At 40.9% G+C, this 17,918-nt stretch overlaps 1 protein-coding gene across 2 annotated transcripts in view; it reads right to left on the reverse strand.

The window, feature by feature from the left end:
* Window positions 1-238: 238 nt before the first annotated feature.
* Window positions 239-17,918, reverse strand: part of EMCN (endomucin) — a 57,463-nt gene continuing 39,783 nt past the window's right edge. The window contains exons 8-12 of one of the 2 annotated variants that reach the window (XM_050896393.1): window positions 17,315-17,410; window positions 15,538-15,562; window positions 14,467-14,528; window positions 3,254-3,316; window positions 239-1,964 (exon numbers count right to left, since the gene is read on the reverse strand). In XM_050896393.1, coding sequence (XP_050752350.1) covers window positions 3,258-3,316; window positions 14,467-14,528; window positions 15,538-15,562; window positions 17,315-17,410 — 242 coding nt within the window. In that variant the 3' untranslated portion in view covers window positions 239-1,964; window positions 3,254-3,257. Of the gene's footprint in view, window positions 1,965-3,253; window positions 3,317-12,055; window positions 12,299-14,466; window positions 14,529-15,537; window positions 15,563-17,314; window positions 17,411-17,918 lie in introns of those variants that run through there. The other variant, XM_050896392.1, reaches the window with a different exon arrangement.

Consider the following 17,918-nt stretch of genomic DNA (forward strand, 5'->3'; position numbering starts at 1 on the left):
GTAATGAGGAGGAGTTTTCTGTACTCCACTTGCCACCCCCAGCATGCCTTCTGCAAGGTCTCATGCTCCCCCTGCCACCACCATGGCCAGAACATCTAACGTCTGCTCTCTAGGCTCACCGTAAAGAGCTCAGCTCACTCTGTGCTGTGCTACAGGAATGCAGAGTGATGAACAACAGTTGTATTAGGTATGGGTAATGAATTGCATTTCTGCAAAGAGAAAAAGAAGAGCTGCTTAATGAAGAGAATAACTTTTAATAGGCAGTTAAATTTTTTTTTCTTGACACACCGTGGTAGTTTCTGAACAAATTTTGCACAAACATATATATATATTTCACAATCTTTCTCTGCTTTTTTCTACTGTCCTTTCAGTATAATGCAACATGCAACAAAATATTTTTTTTTTTTTAAAACAACATGAAAATCCACAATGATTGCTTTTTTCATAGGAAACTTCAGCAATCGGGAATCTGAATAGTTGCAGATGCCAACTAGTGTATTTTAGATGGCCTGACCTTTCCAAAGTAGGCATCCAAGACTCCTCTGCTCCTGAGCAACCCAAGTGATCCAGGAATACCTGCATGAACCACATAAGTTCAGCAGCAGCATGGAGGACACTTGTTGGTTCCCCATCTTTTACAGAGCTTCATCAAAAGTTTCTCTTGGTGCCACTAAGACAGAGGATTATTAGACCCATCAAAGTGGAAATAAGAGCACCGGCCAAGCACAGGGAAATGAACACTTTTCAGCTTCGTGTATAAACATGAACTAACAAATCTGCTCAATCTCTTACCATACTGCTAGGTAAGTTTTATTATTTCAGGGAGGGAAATTGGAGAAAGAAGTTCCTCAAAAGCATTGTATCAATAGGTATCAAAACTTAGATCATCGTCCTGGCTCTTGGTCCTGCACTTACACCACCAGTTGTCTTCTTTCCATTCACCAATAAAACAATGGAGGTTCTTGGCATGCTACCAGCATCAGTGGATTGAGACTGAGCAGATGCTCACAGTAATATAATTTTCAAACATTTATAGTTCTAGAAAAGCAGGATACATGCAGGTAGAAGCACTACTTGATATTTTTGAATTGCCAGCTCTGTACAAATTAAGAGAGTCTGTAATTAGCACTTGAAACACTCTTTAAACTTCCAGAGTTATTCAATAACCCACAGGAATCCCATGCATTACTCAGAACAGAGAGAAGGTGGTTCATCGGTAAAATTGCTTATCTTGCTGATCCCCACTGTGCACCCCAGGCTATATAGGAGATGTATTTATAGCACATGTAATGCAATTAGCCAAGGAACAGGTGATAATAAACTATGTTGCCTGCTACATTACAAAGATCATATTCAGTAATTTACAGAACTTCAAAGAGCCTCAGTGCAAGGTATATTCCCCCCTTCACAGAAAAAAGCACACACTTCAGCGTTTCACCCAGGCATCCCATCCTGTAAACATTTATGACGAGCGAAGTGTGTGCTACAGTGAGGAGTCTCATGGAAATCGCTGAATTAATTTTCATAGTGGCAATTTGCCCAGTACTGTTTCAAGGGTCAGGCCCTGTTTGTGTTTTGCTACATACAATTAAAAGAACCCTATCTACCATAAGATCAACAAAGTATGCTAACATATTCTTTCCTGTATGTGCAGAAAACATTTTTAATAACTACTATGCAAACGTCACCTGATTTTTACATTCTCTTCAACCTTCTTGAAAGTTTTCCTGCTTTTACTATATGTGAAAATAATAAATACATACAATATACCAGTTATTAAGCCATCAAAAAATTACATGTCGTTCCACAAGGGACAGGAGACACTTGAGATTTAGAAGTCAAGAGCTGGTCATTAATGCAAGTGTCCTGCCTGGTAAAAAGCTTCAGCTGCTCCACATTTCCTGTGGAACTGCAACTTTGGTGGGATGTTCCTGCATAGTGTGATAAAACAGGCTGCTTCACATCTGAAACGACAACGGTATCTCAGGATTATTATTCCAGGTAAAGTTGTTCAGGAACATAAGAGTAAGCTGAAATGGACGACATAGAGTAAATTCAGTATGGAATAGACAATAAGGAGTAAATCTGTTGTCCAGGACATTGTCCTGCATCTGCACAAACAGAACCACCTCTGGGTTTTCAGTAATGTAGGCAAAATTGCATTCTGCTGCTCTAATTCAAGGGACAAAGAAGGTTATTTTGTCCTTACTGTTGACATCAGGAAAGCTCATTTTGTACATCCTGGGGGAAATGAGAATAGGCCAAAACCATCAAAGATGTTTTGCAAAAGGGTCTCTCCACATTTCTGGTCAACCAGCTCTCTCTCAGTGGAGGGCGATGGGACCCGTTCTAGAGGGCCTTCATCCTACAATGATGGTGGAAGGCTGGGCTTTGTCCGGGCCCAACATAGCTGCCTCTGTCCGATCCATCCTACACGTGCTGTGACACCTAGTTCCTCAGGCCATCCCTCTCCTCCACCTCCCTGCACTACCCTGGTCACACAGGGCCCTTCCCACAGCCCACTCCTTTCCCGCAGCCGCTTCCCTCTCCCACCCTCAGCAAAGGACCCCATTTCCCCACAAATGAGAGAAGCAGCTCCATGGGAAGTGGAGATTGTGGTGCCTGAGAAAGCTTCGTACATGAAGGAAAATGCAGCGCCCACATCACAAACAGTGGGTTTCAGAGGTGCTCTGACAGTCTCTGCCCTCGCACACTTAAAAATACTGTCCAACACCTGCCAGTTTTGCATGTTAGCCACCAAGGATTTCAAGCCATAATAAACCACCTCAATGAAAGTGTTTGCTTTTGCATGATGTGGAAACGGACACAGATTTTTCATGAAACCAAAGGAGCTGAATACTTCTGGGTACCAAGTTCCTTTTTTTATAGGTAACTGCCTTTAAAAATCTCTTACTTCTCACACAAACAAAAAGAAAATTCACCTAGGGAATTACAACCAGGAAATGCTGAACAGTTAAAGCCAAATGCTATGCCTATAAAGGTCTACCTCTGGGAGGTGGCAGCTTCTTCAGTCCCTCAGCTTGCCTGGGACTGTTCATGATGGTGTCCTCAAGCTGAGTTTTGTTTAAGCCATTGCTCCTTGAGGCTGCCACCAACTGAAGTCATTGCTCTTTTTGTTTTGCATTTTTAACCGTTTTGTTTAGTTACATGGCACAATACTGAGACTAATAAGTATTACCAAGGCTAACAAACACTAATGTTACAGGACGTAAGACAAAAGTAATAAACTTACGTATTTATTGCTGAGGTGTGAAGAGTTGCCGAGTTTTATTCTTCCCCTGAGATGAGTGCTCTCCTAAGAAACAGAAAATATATTTGCATCGGTTAAACATGCAAAGACAAAAGGACAAATGAGTCTAGCAGGAACACACCACTGACCACTGTAGAAACTAGCCAGTCTCCTTGTCAGATTTACTTAACCAGCAAAAACTGTCCACACAATAGATTTTTACTACTCTCTCTGTGTTTTATAGCTTATTTCCCCCATGATTCGCTCTCAAATGGTGGGTTACTACCACAAAGTATTTCCAAGGCAGTTCTCAAGGGGTTAGAAAAGGCGTAAGACTTTAATTAATTTGTAACTATGATTAGAACATTAAATTATAACAAGAAAAAGATAAAACTATAAAATTAATTTTTGCCGATATCGCTGACAGCAGCTTAGTTCCTCCAAAGCAGGAAAATGAACATTTAACAACTTCAGTCAAGGATTACAGACCGTTCTCACTCCTCCTTCCCTGGAGAAGCAGAGCCGCTGCCAGCAGTTATAGGCAGAAAAATAAGCCTCCAGATGAGGACGTGTTTACAGTTGTCCTATTTCCAAACGCGTGTCCCAGGAACGGCAATGGGATTTCTTTGTGTCAGAGATTCATACATGGAGATGAACAGGGAACGGCATCCCCAGACTGGCCAGAGCCCCATGTAAACAGGCATGAGGGTGGGGAAACCCAAATGCATCCAGGAAACTGCCTTCTGCCTCTCTGCTCACCTGCGGGAGACAATTTAATGCCTGACGCGTACACGAAAGGCAAGAAAGTGAAGAGATGTATTACATTCTACTAAAAGTGAATATGTATTAAAAAGCTTGCAAGGGATCTATAGCCTGGGGTTGAAAATTGTAATACAAATTAGGATTATAACAAATTCACTGATTAGGCATTTAAATAATTAGCAGTCAAATTAAATAGTTGCACTCCTGAAGAAAACAGAAAAGACTCGTCAATGGTTTTCAGACAGCTTTTCTTGGCAGCAAAAAGGGCTCTTTAGTGCAGCCTTTCGGAGATGAGTAGAAAACTTGGTATCTACTGGGTTTCAATGAGAAACACTGAAAATTGTTCAACAATAATGTGCTGGAATGCTGTTTGCTTCCCAAGTGTTCAATTTTGGACAAAATTATTTCAAAATTATTATAAGATGTTGCTAAGTTAGAGAATTTCAGAAGTTCTGATGATGTTAAATTTCAGTTAAAAAGGCCTTCAGCAACTACTTCAATAATTCATAATATAATTTTTTAAAGAAAAGGAAAGCACAAATTTCCAGTAGAAAAAAATTAAACCTTTCAACAAGATTTATACATTTTTAGTAGGTGAAAAGCTTTTGTTAGATAAAAATCTTGTTGTGAAAAGCTAAAATAAAGTGAACCCGTTCAAATATTGTATAGTTATGTACTAACAAAGGAATGACATTTTCAAGAATGTATTTCTTTTTAAATTTATTTTTATTTATTTCTTCCTTTATTATTTCTTCCTTCTGCATGTTTTTACTTTCCTTGTTCAATATACAGAGATAGAAGGTTTAATAGGGCATGAAAAGGAGAAATCGGCAAGATTGTTTAAAAAAGGTGTAGGAGAAATTCACTGAGAAATATATTACCATGGAGAAGATAATATTCAATAGTTGTAATAAATATCAATACTTTGTCATCAGTTCCACTCTCAGCTGGTTGCTCTGCCTATGCTAGAAATTAGGGAGACTTACATGGAAGACTGATACTTTGCACCACAGGAACACAACATGTCTAAGGAGAGGCTCCAGAGCCAGCGTAACTCCCTGGATAACTTCCCATTGATGTCAATAGGCTTTGGATCAGAGTATGAAATGGGTGAGGCAGTGCTGGCTGCAGGAGACAGACTGCTCGAGTGGTACCTGCTGACAGCGGTGGTCGGGACATGAGCGGTGAATTTGCCTTATTGCAGACCCTGAGACCGCAGCACACAGACACTCTCGTGCCCTATCTAGATTTCCTGGTGCTATACACATAATCCCTGGAAACAGTGAACTGCCACAAACTATTGCTGGGGTCAACGTCCCCCTACAATATCAGTGATTGTCTGATGAGGGTTCGATGCAGGCAGGGATGCTCTGCGTTGCTTTGCCAGTGCGCTCCCAGGAGGGCAGGAGCCTGCAAGAATTCTGAAACAAAACCAAGTTATCACTACTCCATGGTTGCAAATGTGTCTGAAGATATTTGCATTATAGGGTCTATAATCATTAGTGCCAGCTAACAATTCAGTGATGAAGAGAGAATGATTATATATTGGAGAAGAAACGGTCACACAGATGCTCTCTATTCAAGAGTACAAGGGTAACACACGGTTTTTGATATGGAGCTGCATTACGCCTTGAGACTGCACAAAGAGGTGTCTAGAACAATTTTGGAGTCTAATGGCTCAGCAGTTTGATGTTGTGCTAAATATCCAGCTGCAACACAAAGAGCAAATTAAGAAGAACATTCAGGTTAGTTGCAAGTGGGAAGACATTTTTATTGATCTCAAAATAGCCTTAACTGACAGAAATAAATTCCAAGACTGCAAAAAAACCTTGCCTCCAAACCATCACCCACTAAAAACAATGGATTAGACCTTGCTTCCCATAAGGGAAATGAAAAACAAATACTTGTGTTTAGTATTTTGTTAGAACAGATGATATTTTAATTGACTGAAGAAATTATTTCACACCGAACTGTTTGCTGATGGAGAAAGTATGCAGTGCAGTGACGGTGCTAAACCAGTCTAGATAGATTACCTGCATGCTTTGAAGGCTGTCGTCAAGAGAGAAAGGGTATAGTTACGCAAAATTTACCAACAAGAGCAAAACTGCTGGACAACTACATCAGTGAAAAATTGGCTTTTGTTGATTCTGGATTATGCATTTAGGGGAGGATGACACACAAACTCTAGTATTGTACAGGAGGAGATGGAAGGTGTCAAGAGAGACTTGAACCATCAGCTTCTCACAATATAGATATACAGCATCTTGCATAAAGGTATCAGTTGATCCAATTTGATAGGTACTATGGCAATAATTTTCTGATAATGGGTTGAAAATTCATTGCACATTTGTCTACTTTGAGAAGTAAATGAGTGAACTGCAGAAAGGGGGAGACGAAGGGAACTGTAAGAAAGTATTTGGTGCAGTTAACAAAGCACTGACAGCTGCACAGCTGCAAGCGCAACGTGACCCCCTTTACCTGTGGTCCTGCCTTGTGACACCTCTCCTGATGGAGGAGGAGTTGTGGGCTCAGATAGATTGGCAGAGGGCAGTGAGAAGCCAACCTCATATATATCACGCACTTCTACAAAAACTGAAAGAAATGATGCATAGTTTGAGAAAGAGGCCTTAGGCAGAATATTTGGAAAATGAAATCAGGTTGATACTGACCATGGAAGTTTTAGCTGACAAGCAAAACCTTCCATTAAACCTTTTATTCTCCCTCTCATCCTCCAACGTTGCACCTGTTTGTTGATTTTTGTCTGAAAATTGGATTGTAAATACAAAGACATAGGCACCACGAAGTCTCTAAACATTACTGTCCTATAATACAGACAGATCTGTAGTTAAACTGTCTAACTTACTGCTGCAGGAGGCTGCAGATGCCACAGGGGATAAGACAAATTCATGGAAGTAAAAGCCACTGAGAACTATGAAGCACCAAAGATACAGCCTCTGCTTCGGGATGTCTCCAAGCCACAGACTGCTGGAAGGCTACGGCGGAGGACACGTTACTGGACTCCTTCCCTATTTGCTATCCTCATCTCCTGCTAGCCACCCTCAGTGACAGGATTTGGGGCTACATAGATCCAGGATCTGAGCAGGTACAGCTAGCTCAGATCATAGCTTCTTAGCTTCAATATTAAAAGAGAAGACGCTCTAGCAACTACTGTAATACAGCACTGGTCTTTCATACGCACAGCCTCCCATATGGCACCCCTCAAACACTGCAGCTGGAGCCCTGATCACCGAATTCACCCAAGTAAATTAGCAGTCTAGGCACTGGGCCCGATCCAATACACACTGCATATATCCTTCTCTAAAACGCGGTCATGTTTAAAAGGGATGAGGATAAGGAAGATGTAATAGGAAAAATTTTGTATTCATAACTCATGTTCCTTCAACGTATTTGTTTTAAGTGCATGGAAAGTAAACCAGGTACACAGATACTGAGGGCTCTGCAAAGTTAAATGTTTAACCAGGAAAGTAATAGTACTTCAGTGAAAACGCAAGGTTTTCTTCCTAATTAAAATTTCACTTGTGCAGTATTTGATTTGATTTTTCACTCTCACAAATATACTCGTTTCTGACTATTAATGTTGCATCCTGATGCCAGTATATGTGAATAAGTAATGGGCACATAATCAGCTGAAATTAGAGACTGTATAAAATCAGTTTCGAAACTCTGAAACAAACATTTCTTTGTCTCACCTTTGTGGAAGGCTATTGTATTAATCTCACTGTAATTTCCTCCCTCCTCTCCATTTGATTCAGAATCTGAATGTATTATTCAGAATACACATACATTGCAGAACATGATGATATAAAAGAGAGTTAACAGGTCATATCACTATGAATACAGGAAGTCTTTGACCTGGGCAAAGCCCTCTTTGGCGTTATTGGGAAAGCTGGAAGAAAAAGAATATTAAAAAAAAGTCTTTGACATAAAAAATAGGTTGTACTGCATCTCAGATTACATTGTCTGTAGGAAAAAATGAGTTGCACTGTTATTTCACTGTAATATCTGCTGCCGGGGAAATTGCTTATAAGTGGCAATCTGGTTTGGAGCAAAGAATTAAAGCACGTTTTTCATAAAATACGATTGCAGAAACCTATTTTTTACAGAAGTATAAAAGTACCTCTGCAGACACAGGAATCTAAATGTCTATTTTTACCATGCTGAACTAAAAGAAAGAGGGGTCCCTTACAGATGCTGGAGAACAGCACTGAGCGTGACCCAGCACCTGGATGCACTGGCTGGGTTTGGTGTGGGCCAGTGGGTCCAGCACCTGCAACCGTGCTGCAGCGCTCCCCTGCCACGCACTTCACCCTTGCCCCTGCAAACCGCTCCTCGCCACCGTCATCAGGACAGAAGGAATCTGTACAGTTCACCATGGCAGAGGGAGTGCGTATGGAAACGTTCTGGTGAAGGACAGGAAGGCAATTGCTGCTGAATGGCCAGCAAAGGGTGGGACGTGGCTCCCCCAACAGAAGAACATCTCGGAAAGCTGCAGGCTGGAAAGTTAGTAAATGCTCCACAGACGAAAACATCACCTGACCCTCAGCGGTCTCTGACTGTAAGAGACTACTTTAAAAACCCTTGCAAATGTGCACAGCTCACAAACTGAATTAGAAATATAGAAGGAAGTGTATGCTATTTAATGTTTTTGACTACAGTTTCACCCAAAAGTCTCAGCTGGAAGTGTGTGCAGTCAGATCTTTGTGGTGCAAGTAAATACAAACAGAATCCAGCCATGAGCTGCAAAAAGCTGAGAAAGTTTATTCTTCAGTTTCTGTGAAGAAAGAAAACACAACTTCAGGCCATTATACAATACAAGGTTAAAAAAAAATAGAGTATCAGAAAATGAGAAAGAGAAGGAAAGGGAAGCAGGTACTTGATCTATCTCTCTGTTGCGAGGGGACCCTTTTCTGTGAAGCAGCTTCTAGGTTTTCTACCTGCAGGGAAAAAAAAATAAGACACTGAAAGTACAGCTCATAATAGGAAAAAGAAATAATCAATATCATATCCTCACATTAGTAGGAACACCCGCTCTTACTGCTTCTAAGCATGCAGCATGCCAGCAGACTACTCTTCGCTGACCTGCATTGCTTATCTTGCAAGTGAGAGGAGGAGGAAAGGCAATTTTCAGGGACAGAGTGCCTCACCTAGAGACCTGGGCTTCTTCACCTGCTCCTAGAGGCATCCATCTGGATCCTAGACAAAATGAGAGAGAGATTAAATTACCAACGCATATTGAAAAACCCCATGGCCCGCTATGGAACCATGCCCCCTGGCAGGGGTAAATTTCCCTGGGTTGGGCCCCTAATGGGGTAAAAACCAAAGATTTCTTACCTCCTTAAATGCCACAGTCCATGCCTAGATGTGCTCAGCATAATAGAAACCAAGGGGGAATAATCCTCTGCCCCAGCTCCCGATTTGTCCCATTGTGCCACAGCCACATCTATGGTTTGATGTGTGAGGCAGAACAATTAAACAGTCTCAGCATTTGGAGATTCATGGACAAGCGGTGATGAAGATATTGTCATTCAACCACATCATTTCAGAAGACCATAGGATTTTCCAGGTCCAAATCCTAGTACCACAGTGGGCTGTCTCGTCAGGTGTTGAACTTCATGTGTATTCCAATGACCGAGGCAAGTTTTTGTGCTGAATGAGAACAAGTTTTTTTCCTTTGTTCTGGGATGATTTTGGTGCTCGGTGACTAGGTATAGTAGTCACCAGCCTCTGACGTCGAAGGCTAGGAATCCTCAAAGCCTTTACAGAGAAGGCTTTGGGAATTCAGGAAGTCCAGAGGAATGCTGCAGGCACAAACTAGGGTCATCTCAAAAGTGACTGAAGTTATGGGGTCCAATTAATCTATACTATGAAATCCCACATATCTTCAAGGTAAGTAGCTGATCTTGTGCAAGAGATGCACCCAAGAAATGTTATGAAAATCTACAGGCAGGAGGTACATCCAGTTAAAGCAGCAGATAACAGCTCTAAGGTTGATATTACTGTTAACCAACAGCAGCTTTTGGAAGATATGTAGAGCATATGGGGAATGCTGGTTGTTCTACATCCTTGGTTCATACTATTTTGTACTGCACTGCCATGTGAGAGCACCTCTAGATATTGCCTGATCCCTTTCTCCAATGTGATTAAAATAAGTTAAGGGAGTTTCACATGTGACAGGTCAGGTCTCTTCTCAAATATCCATGTTTGCCTGGTACATTTTCCCAGCTTTGTTTAGTAGCAAATTTTCATTTGTGTCCACAGTGGGTGTCTTGGGAAGCCCTAATGCGGACATGTACCATGGACCCTTCTCCAGCCACCTTCCATTCCAGATGCCTCACCAAAATCTGAGCCACATCAGCTTTGACACATTTAATATCCTTCCAGCAAATTCAATGCAGAACAGACAATAACCCTGCAAGCCGAGTAAGCCATATCCTACCCTATCATCTCAAAAGAGCACACACTGGTTAGAAAACATGCCCTCATGAATCAGCTTATGCTTAGGTGCCAGGATTATACCTAACAACTCTGAAATATTGTGTCATCTGCCACATTCCTATGAGACATTATATTGAATATTGAACTGGTGTGCTGCTACTATAAAGGCCCTTCATACATTTTACCTGCTTTAAAATGGGTACTCCAGGCAAGGGCCATAAAAGAAAGTTGTCAAGTCATTACTCAGGTATCAATATTTCCATCATGCATCATTCATCTGTATGGAGTGTCCTTACCCCAATTTCTGTTCCTCAACCTTTCTGTTACTGAGGAATTTCTATCCCTCAACATTTTTCATGAGTCCGAAAAGGTGATCAATACCTTTGCTGGTTTTCAGTGAAATACGCAAGAATCCTTACAGCAAAAGTTAGATATGTTTTCAAGATAGGCAATACTTTATCATTACCATCATGGATGATGGTATTGATCTCTTAGTCATCAAGTAAAACTCTCCATCTTATATTCTCAGGAAACATCTCTACCACTGTCAAGCCAAACATGCAGTTCTGTGGGCTATATTGAATCCCAAATAAGAAATATTTTTGCAGGTAGATTTTCTAGACTCTGTATTACAGAAGACCATTTATTCTCCCTAGGAAGAGCCACCCTAAATTTGCTTGTATAGTCAACATGGAATGGCTGCAGTAAGTCCTGCATTTGCACATTAGTGTAAAACTTTCAAGATAATTCAGTATCCTGAGCATTTTTATCCAAGCTGAGTTTTCGCATAAGATGGAAGTACAGGCACTTATCTTGCATCAGGTGTTGCATTTCACAAAAAATGTGCATGAAAAATTCAAGGTGTTTCATTTTGTCTGTCTGGTTTTTTACTTTACATCAATTCTCAACCAGTTGTGCCTTAGAGCTCATAGCCATCAGCAACTCCATCTTTCTAAGAGGAGTTTTAAAAAATGAGAATATTAAAGCTCAGTTTTACCTAGTGTTCCTGATGATACTGCTCCATTAAAAAAACATTACTTTAGTCCAGGCTTAATTGAACACTGTTCTTTTCCTGTATTCTTTCACAGTAATTGTAGGTATTTGAAATAATATTCTTGATTAAATTTAATTCAGCTATGCTTCTGAAACAGGACTCTCTTTTTTCTTTCAATTTATAGTCAGAACCTAATTTTAGAAGTACTAAAATAGGATCCTTCAGTAGTCAATGGACCTCCATAGGTCAGCTCATTCCAGTTCAAGATACATGTCCAAGGCAGATGGGATAAATAGCCCTCTGGACACATACATCTCTTTCAACTGACTATGTGCAGCCAGCTTAGTTTTTACGTAGATAAAATAAGGCAAGATTAAACTCACCATAACCTTTGATCAAGACGTATCATGCACAACACTGACACAGGGTTTTTCTAGGTTGCCTGCTCGAGCAGTTTGTAGGTCATATCCTTATATGTTTTGTATATGTGTTTCTTACACATTTTTAACACAATTATATAATGTCAAAATCTTCTGTTTGGAATAAAAAGTAAAAATTAAAAAAATATAATGTATACTTATAATAAAGCTTTATTATATGTCAAAGCAGAACTTCATTGTATATATGCTTGACCTTAGGCAGCTGAGCAGCCTATTGATAGTGAGAGGATGATGTAGGTCTATCTGTAAAGTTAAGGATGCTCTTAACAGCTTTCTAGTTTTAGTCAAAACCTTTTGTAGTTTTGTTGGTATGTACAATCAGAGGCGGCTGCAACACACACTTTCTAAATGGCTGGACAATGAATTCATCTTTTAATTGAGCTGGATTTTGTGTGTCTAAAAAGGAAAAAGAAGAACACATGTAAAGATGTTTTACGCAGTGTAATTTTTTTCAGTAGTTGTAAGAGGGACCACGAGTCAGACATTTCTCAAGTTTCTATCTGTACTGTAAGAAACACTTGCCTTTATGCCCAAGCTTTTAATGAAGCAAGTAAATCTTATTCAAGTGGGCAGGTATCCTAACATATTCGAAAATACCTGTATGAGTGACAAATATTTCTGTAAGAAAACAGGCCCTTCTTTCAGAGTGCTTTTAATTTAAGAAGTAAAGTGTCTCTAAAAACCTGGGGAAAAACAGGACTTCCATTTCTGTGAAAACATGTTTAGTTTTGAAACATATAAAGATGTAAGAATTCAAGAGAAAATGGTAGCTAGTTTAAATGTGAATTGTATTAATGAGAAGAGGGCAAGAATCTTGTCTTCTAAGTGGTTATGACTCATACTTTCCAATTATAGCATGCATACATCATACTTCAGTAAAAAAGAATATCAAGCATCCTCTGGATGGAAGCTATTTGGATACATGGTGAACCAGTAGCTGATTAACAGGCACCAGACCTCATCTTGTGAGAAAAACAGTGAGCCTGAGTCTTTTCTCATTTACCTTGCTGTAAAACACAAATAATTCTGCTACTGCCAATGAAGTTACTTTATTGCTGAAACTGGTATGAGGGCAGAATCAATCAAAAAATGTCTATGAATTCCAGTTTCTGACTTCATTCAGCTTTCAAAAAAAATACTATGATTTTAAATGAAACCATACACAGAATTCCATACCCCTTAAAATAAAGCTAGAAGTCCATTCCCAAAGACATATACTAAAAAAAAAAATAAAAAAAAAATTTGCAAATCACAAAGCTCTGAAGAGTGCAGCCACTTAAGTGCCAAAGCACAGTCGCTTAAGTGCCGAAGCATAGTTTGCATTTGCTCAGCAGCAGTGGGGCAGAATGATGCATCCTGCAATGGAGCAGGCCCTTCTCCTCCCCTTCTAGCCTCCTAGCATGCTGCTCTGTGTCGGTGAGGCTGCAGGGACCTTGCACGGCTTGTTGCAAGGGCCGCCAGATCTGCCCTGTGGGTCTTTTGGATTGCGCAAAAGCTTCTGGGAGTTGCAGAGAAGGCTGGAGAGTGCAAACTGTGCCTCTCCAGCAAGTAGAGGATAGTTCAGATCAAGTGCTGTTTCAGAGGACTTCCCGAGAATTTAGAGGAAAGGAGAGAGCAGCTATCAGGCAACCTCTGAAATATCAGTAGGGGAAACAGATGGCCAAAAACCTTAAAAAAAAGGGGTTTATACCTAAAAATGCATAAAGTAAGAGGCTGTTTTTCCTGGAGGACTTCTGCAGATGAGGCAAAAGCAAAGGTGGGAGCTACATGGCTGAGGAAGCAAACTGCTATGGCTGAAGGGGGGAAGTTTCACCATGAGTAGCTCTATGATGAGAGGTTTCATTTTTGGGTTTTTTTTGGTTGAATAGCTGGGAATCAGATTAGTCAGAATTTTGTTCTGCCTCAGTCTTATTTTGTGCTACTCTGTTTCTTGCAGAACCTATAACTGCATCTATCTCTTCGCTTATATTGATGAGATTTTACTTTCTTTTGTGCATGTTATCTATAACCTCTGTTCCTTTAGGTTTTATTACCACATATTTTGTAAGAAACTGGATCAGTGAAGCACAGGACAGAGGAATTTGCGATGAGTAGGATTTTGAATGCAAAGGGTGACTGGGTACAGGGCTGACTGAACACTGCCAACACCAACTCCAGCAGAGCCCTGTTTACATACAGCACTGACGCCCAAACCTTTTGGCCCCCAGGTATATTATCAGTCCTCAAACTTCCTTATATAGCCAGATCTAGCTGATAAACATCATGATTATGGTTACTCCTGAACATGCCTAGCTGTGGATCACTTACCATCAATGATTTTAAAAAATTATTTTCCCTAAACCAGTCATACTTCTCACTCCCAAATACCAATACCACACACAGTGCAGCTGCACTGCAGCTCTACAGGCTCCCAATCTGGGGATTCACACTGTAGAAGAATTGTTTGCAGTGACTTTGACCTGACAGGAACTGAAGACGGTTTTGCTATTGGAAATGACATCCCAGAACTGCTCTTCTCTGGGCTCAGAGGGGGAGACAGACATACACACAGAGGAAACACTCACCAGTCTCAGGAGAAGTTGTCTTCACAGAAAGAAGTTTGACTCCTTCTTTATCTGACTGGGCCCTGTTGAAGTCAGAAAACATTTAAGCAGACAGTCAGCATTCATGTTGGTCAGCCAAACAAAACTCTAAGATTATGATCCGGAGGAGGCAGCACCTATGCCAGTGTACACTGCAGGCTTGAAATGGGCTTTGCATGGGATCATGTGCAAGTCTTGGTGGTGGAAAACACCATACATCAATATCTCTGAAAACACCTTTCTCTTAAAATATGTAATAAATCAAGTTGCATGACTCCAGGTTCAATCTAGTGCTCCACGGAAGAAGTACATCTAGGGCAAAAGAGGGAGTCATCTTTTTTTCTCTGTCAATACAAGGCTTTTAGCCATGTTGAATTGCAAGAAGGACCACTTCAGATGTCCAGGGAGTCAGGGCTAGCAAGTAAATCAGCAGCCCAAATGTTGCTTTTGGTCATACAAAACATAGAGGCCACAGCCAGACTCAATGGCCTCTAGTATTTATCTTCTAATGGATCTTTCTCAGTTTCACTCTTCTCAAACTGCTTATGCCAATACTGTTTCAGCTGAGCCTCTGCAAATGGACTAGTGGAAAGAAGATTGGACAGAGGAACGTGAAATAATGGGGGACATAAGAAAAATAATCCAGAATAAAAAACATTAAAAAGAGAGAAAACATGAACAAAAGAAGGGGGCTGGGAAAGGATAGGGGGGAAAAACCAATCAATGGGGCAAAAATTGAAAAAAAGAGGAAAAAGACTGGGCCAATGGGCCCTGTGGCACAGCATAAGCCGTTTATCCATTTCAAAAGGATCCCCTGCAAAAGAGTTGAGAGCCATCACATTTCTATCCGTGCTGGAACAGCTGCTTATCATGCATACAGGTGTACAATAACTGCAAGTGCATCACTTTCAACAGGATATTTCTCTTTGGGGCAGCAACCGCTTATTATGTTTAAACAGAGAAAGATCAAAGAAAATCTCATGCAGAATCTGCTGCATTCACAAGTGCCCCATGATAGATCTCAAAGCAATGAAAAGACAGGATTCAACCTACTGTTCAGTGCCGTTCTCTTGTCTCTCTGGAAGAAGGAACAAAGTTAATAACATTTTGACTGCTGGAACTCACTTAAGTAAACATTTAGACATAGCTATTGCAGTTGCTAGCAGAAGGCTTAGTTGTGATTTTGCAGTATTGCATTAAGTACATTAACACAATCAACCAGCTTGAATGGCAATTGTTACTTTTCTAGTTTGTCTTCCCAAAAGATAACCATGTCATCTATGAAAGTGAACTGATATTGCTCGAATTGATACTTCTGGAAACTAGGGAGAATGATATGTGACTTGTGCAAGAGCACAACAGAAGCACGTTTTTCCCTGCAGCTCCCAAATCCCTGGGTAGCTGACACAGAGGAGGCGAGCATGGAATGGTTGTCGAGTACATAACAACTGAGCTAAAAGATACAGGGGGAGAGGAATGAGGGAACAAGCTGCCAGGCTGTACGCTCTGGGGGGTTTAACCTGGCACGACATCTGAGAACAGAACCTGTCATCCCCGTCGAAGAGGAACAGGTTTCTCCCCAAAATAAATCAGATACCAAACGTATTTTATTCTTATGTGCAAGTGTGGGCAGATGGATGGGGCCAGGGGGTTACATCAGAGACACGGAGCCAACTCTAGCCCCACAGCACTGGGCACAGGGCTCTCCGTCCATGGGGGAAGCACACTGGATAGGCCTGGGCAAATCCTACAGGAAGCACCACAGATATCTAGCTACTCTAGCTTCCAAGTGAATTTGCTAGTACCGTGCCTGCTGGCATTTGTGCGTGGGGGAGGCTGGCGAGGAAACATTCTTCACCTCATATCTTTATCTCTTGACTCCAAATATTCAGTAATTTCCTAAGCAAAGATCACACCTTCTTCTGTTTATCTGGGTCTGGTTTTCCATGTCATTGGCTAAATTGGTTGCGACACACTGTTTGCCTTGGTCTACAGCTTCAACACCCTGTTGGATTTTATATTTCCGAGGCCTGGTGATTTCACAGTTGAAGCTCTGCACAGGTCTCCTAACTCATGCCAGCTCACAGGGAAAGAAAAACCACAGTCTGGATTCAGATCTGGGTTTTCACTTAATGGAGAATTACACTTGCTTGTGGCCGACTCGGGCAACACTTTGAAACATTTGGCAAGTGGAATTTAATGGAATTATACCCTGTTATCTTAAGTATTTCATGGACAGCAGGAAAACAGATACTGGCTTTAGCTGCTCTGTCAAAATGACTGTTTCTGAAAATACTGTTTGCTCAGAGGTTTCGTTCCCATGTACATTATACTGTAACTGGAAAATTTTACTTATATATAATGTATATGTATGTGTGTGTGTATGTATGTATATATCAGGTATTTCCGAAAAGAAAGCATTGATATTTCTTTGCCTGTATCTAGAACAGAGATAAAATAAATATAGTGATTTTGTTAAACAACATCTCCAAACTTAGTTTTCACTGTCTTTTTCTACCTGATTGACTGATTGTGTTAGCACGGCTGTTTGTTAGCTCTTTGTAGCTGCAAAAGCGTGAACAAAAAGCTTTACAGCATTATATATTCTCCAAAAATCAGAGACATTTTTGCTCCCTCTGTTCTTCCTACTGATTTTGAAAATGAAGTGTTAGTTTCCTACTTGAGGCAAAATACTTTGAAATACAAGAAGCTTTCCTATCAGAATACTGCAACATCTATGGTTAAGGTAATTTAAAAAGACCCCAGAGATCTTTTAATAACAAAAAGCACATTGATCTTTTTCTCCCCTCAGAGAAAGCAAACTGAATACCTGGAGTTTTCTTCTGGCACATTCTGTACAAAGCCACCAGCGAGAAGACAGAGAGGGTAATGACTATCAAGGTGATGACAATTGGCAAGATAACGCCTGCAAAAGAGGGAGAACGTAATTTTGCCTCCTGCCCCTGGCTAGTATTGCCTCCGTGTACAGGCACTCGCATGCACAAAGGCAAGAGGCACCTCCAGCTCTGTTTCACCAAACATTACCGATTACTCTGGAGCGAGGTAACCTGCTGCTCCTGTTACTCCCCCGGCACCCACTGAGCCTCAGGCTTGCAGCCTTTGTGGACGGAGGATTTAGGGACCTTCTTTCCCCCACCCTTAGTCCGTCCCTGACACTCGCACTGCACTGTGGAGCTGGTTTCACCCATTTTTCTGTAGGAGAGCAAGGTTTTAGCACCTGCCCCACTGGGACCACCATAATCTCGATCAAAATATTCACGATTCACCCTCAGTATTGATGGCCCCCAAAGGTTTTGCGAAACAGTTGTGTTTCAGGAATAGATTTTTGATAACATGCAGTTTATTTTTTCCTCTTTTTTGAAAACAAGACTCACCTGAAATTCAGCAACTGAAGCAGTCATTTCTCTTTTAAT

This window comes from Gymnogyps californianus, chromosome 4 (assembly GCF_018139145.2).
Source record: "Gymnogyps californianus isolate 813 chromosome 4, ASM1813914v2, whole genome shotgun sequence".
NCBI classification, from domain to species: Eukaryota; Metazoa; Chordata; class Aves; order Accipitriformes; family Cathartidae; genus Gymnogyps; species Gymnogyps californianus.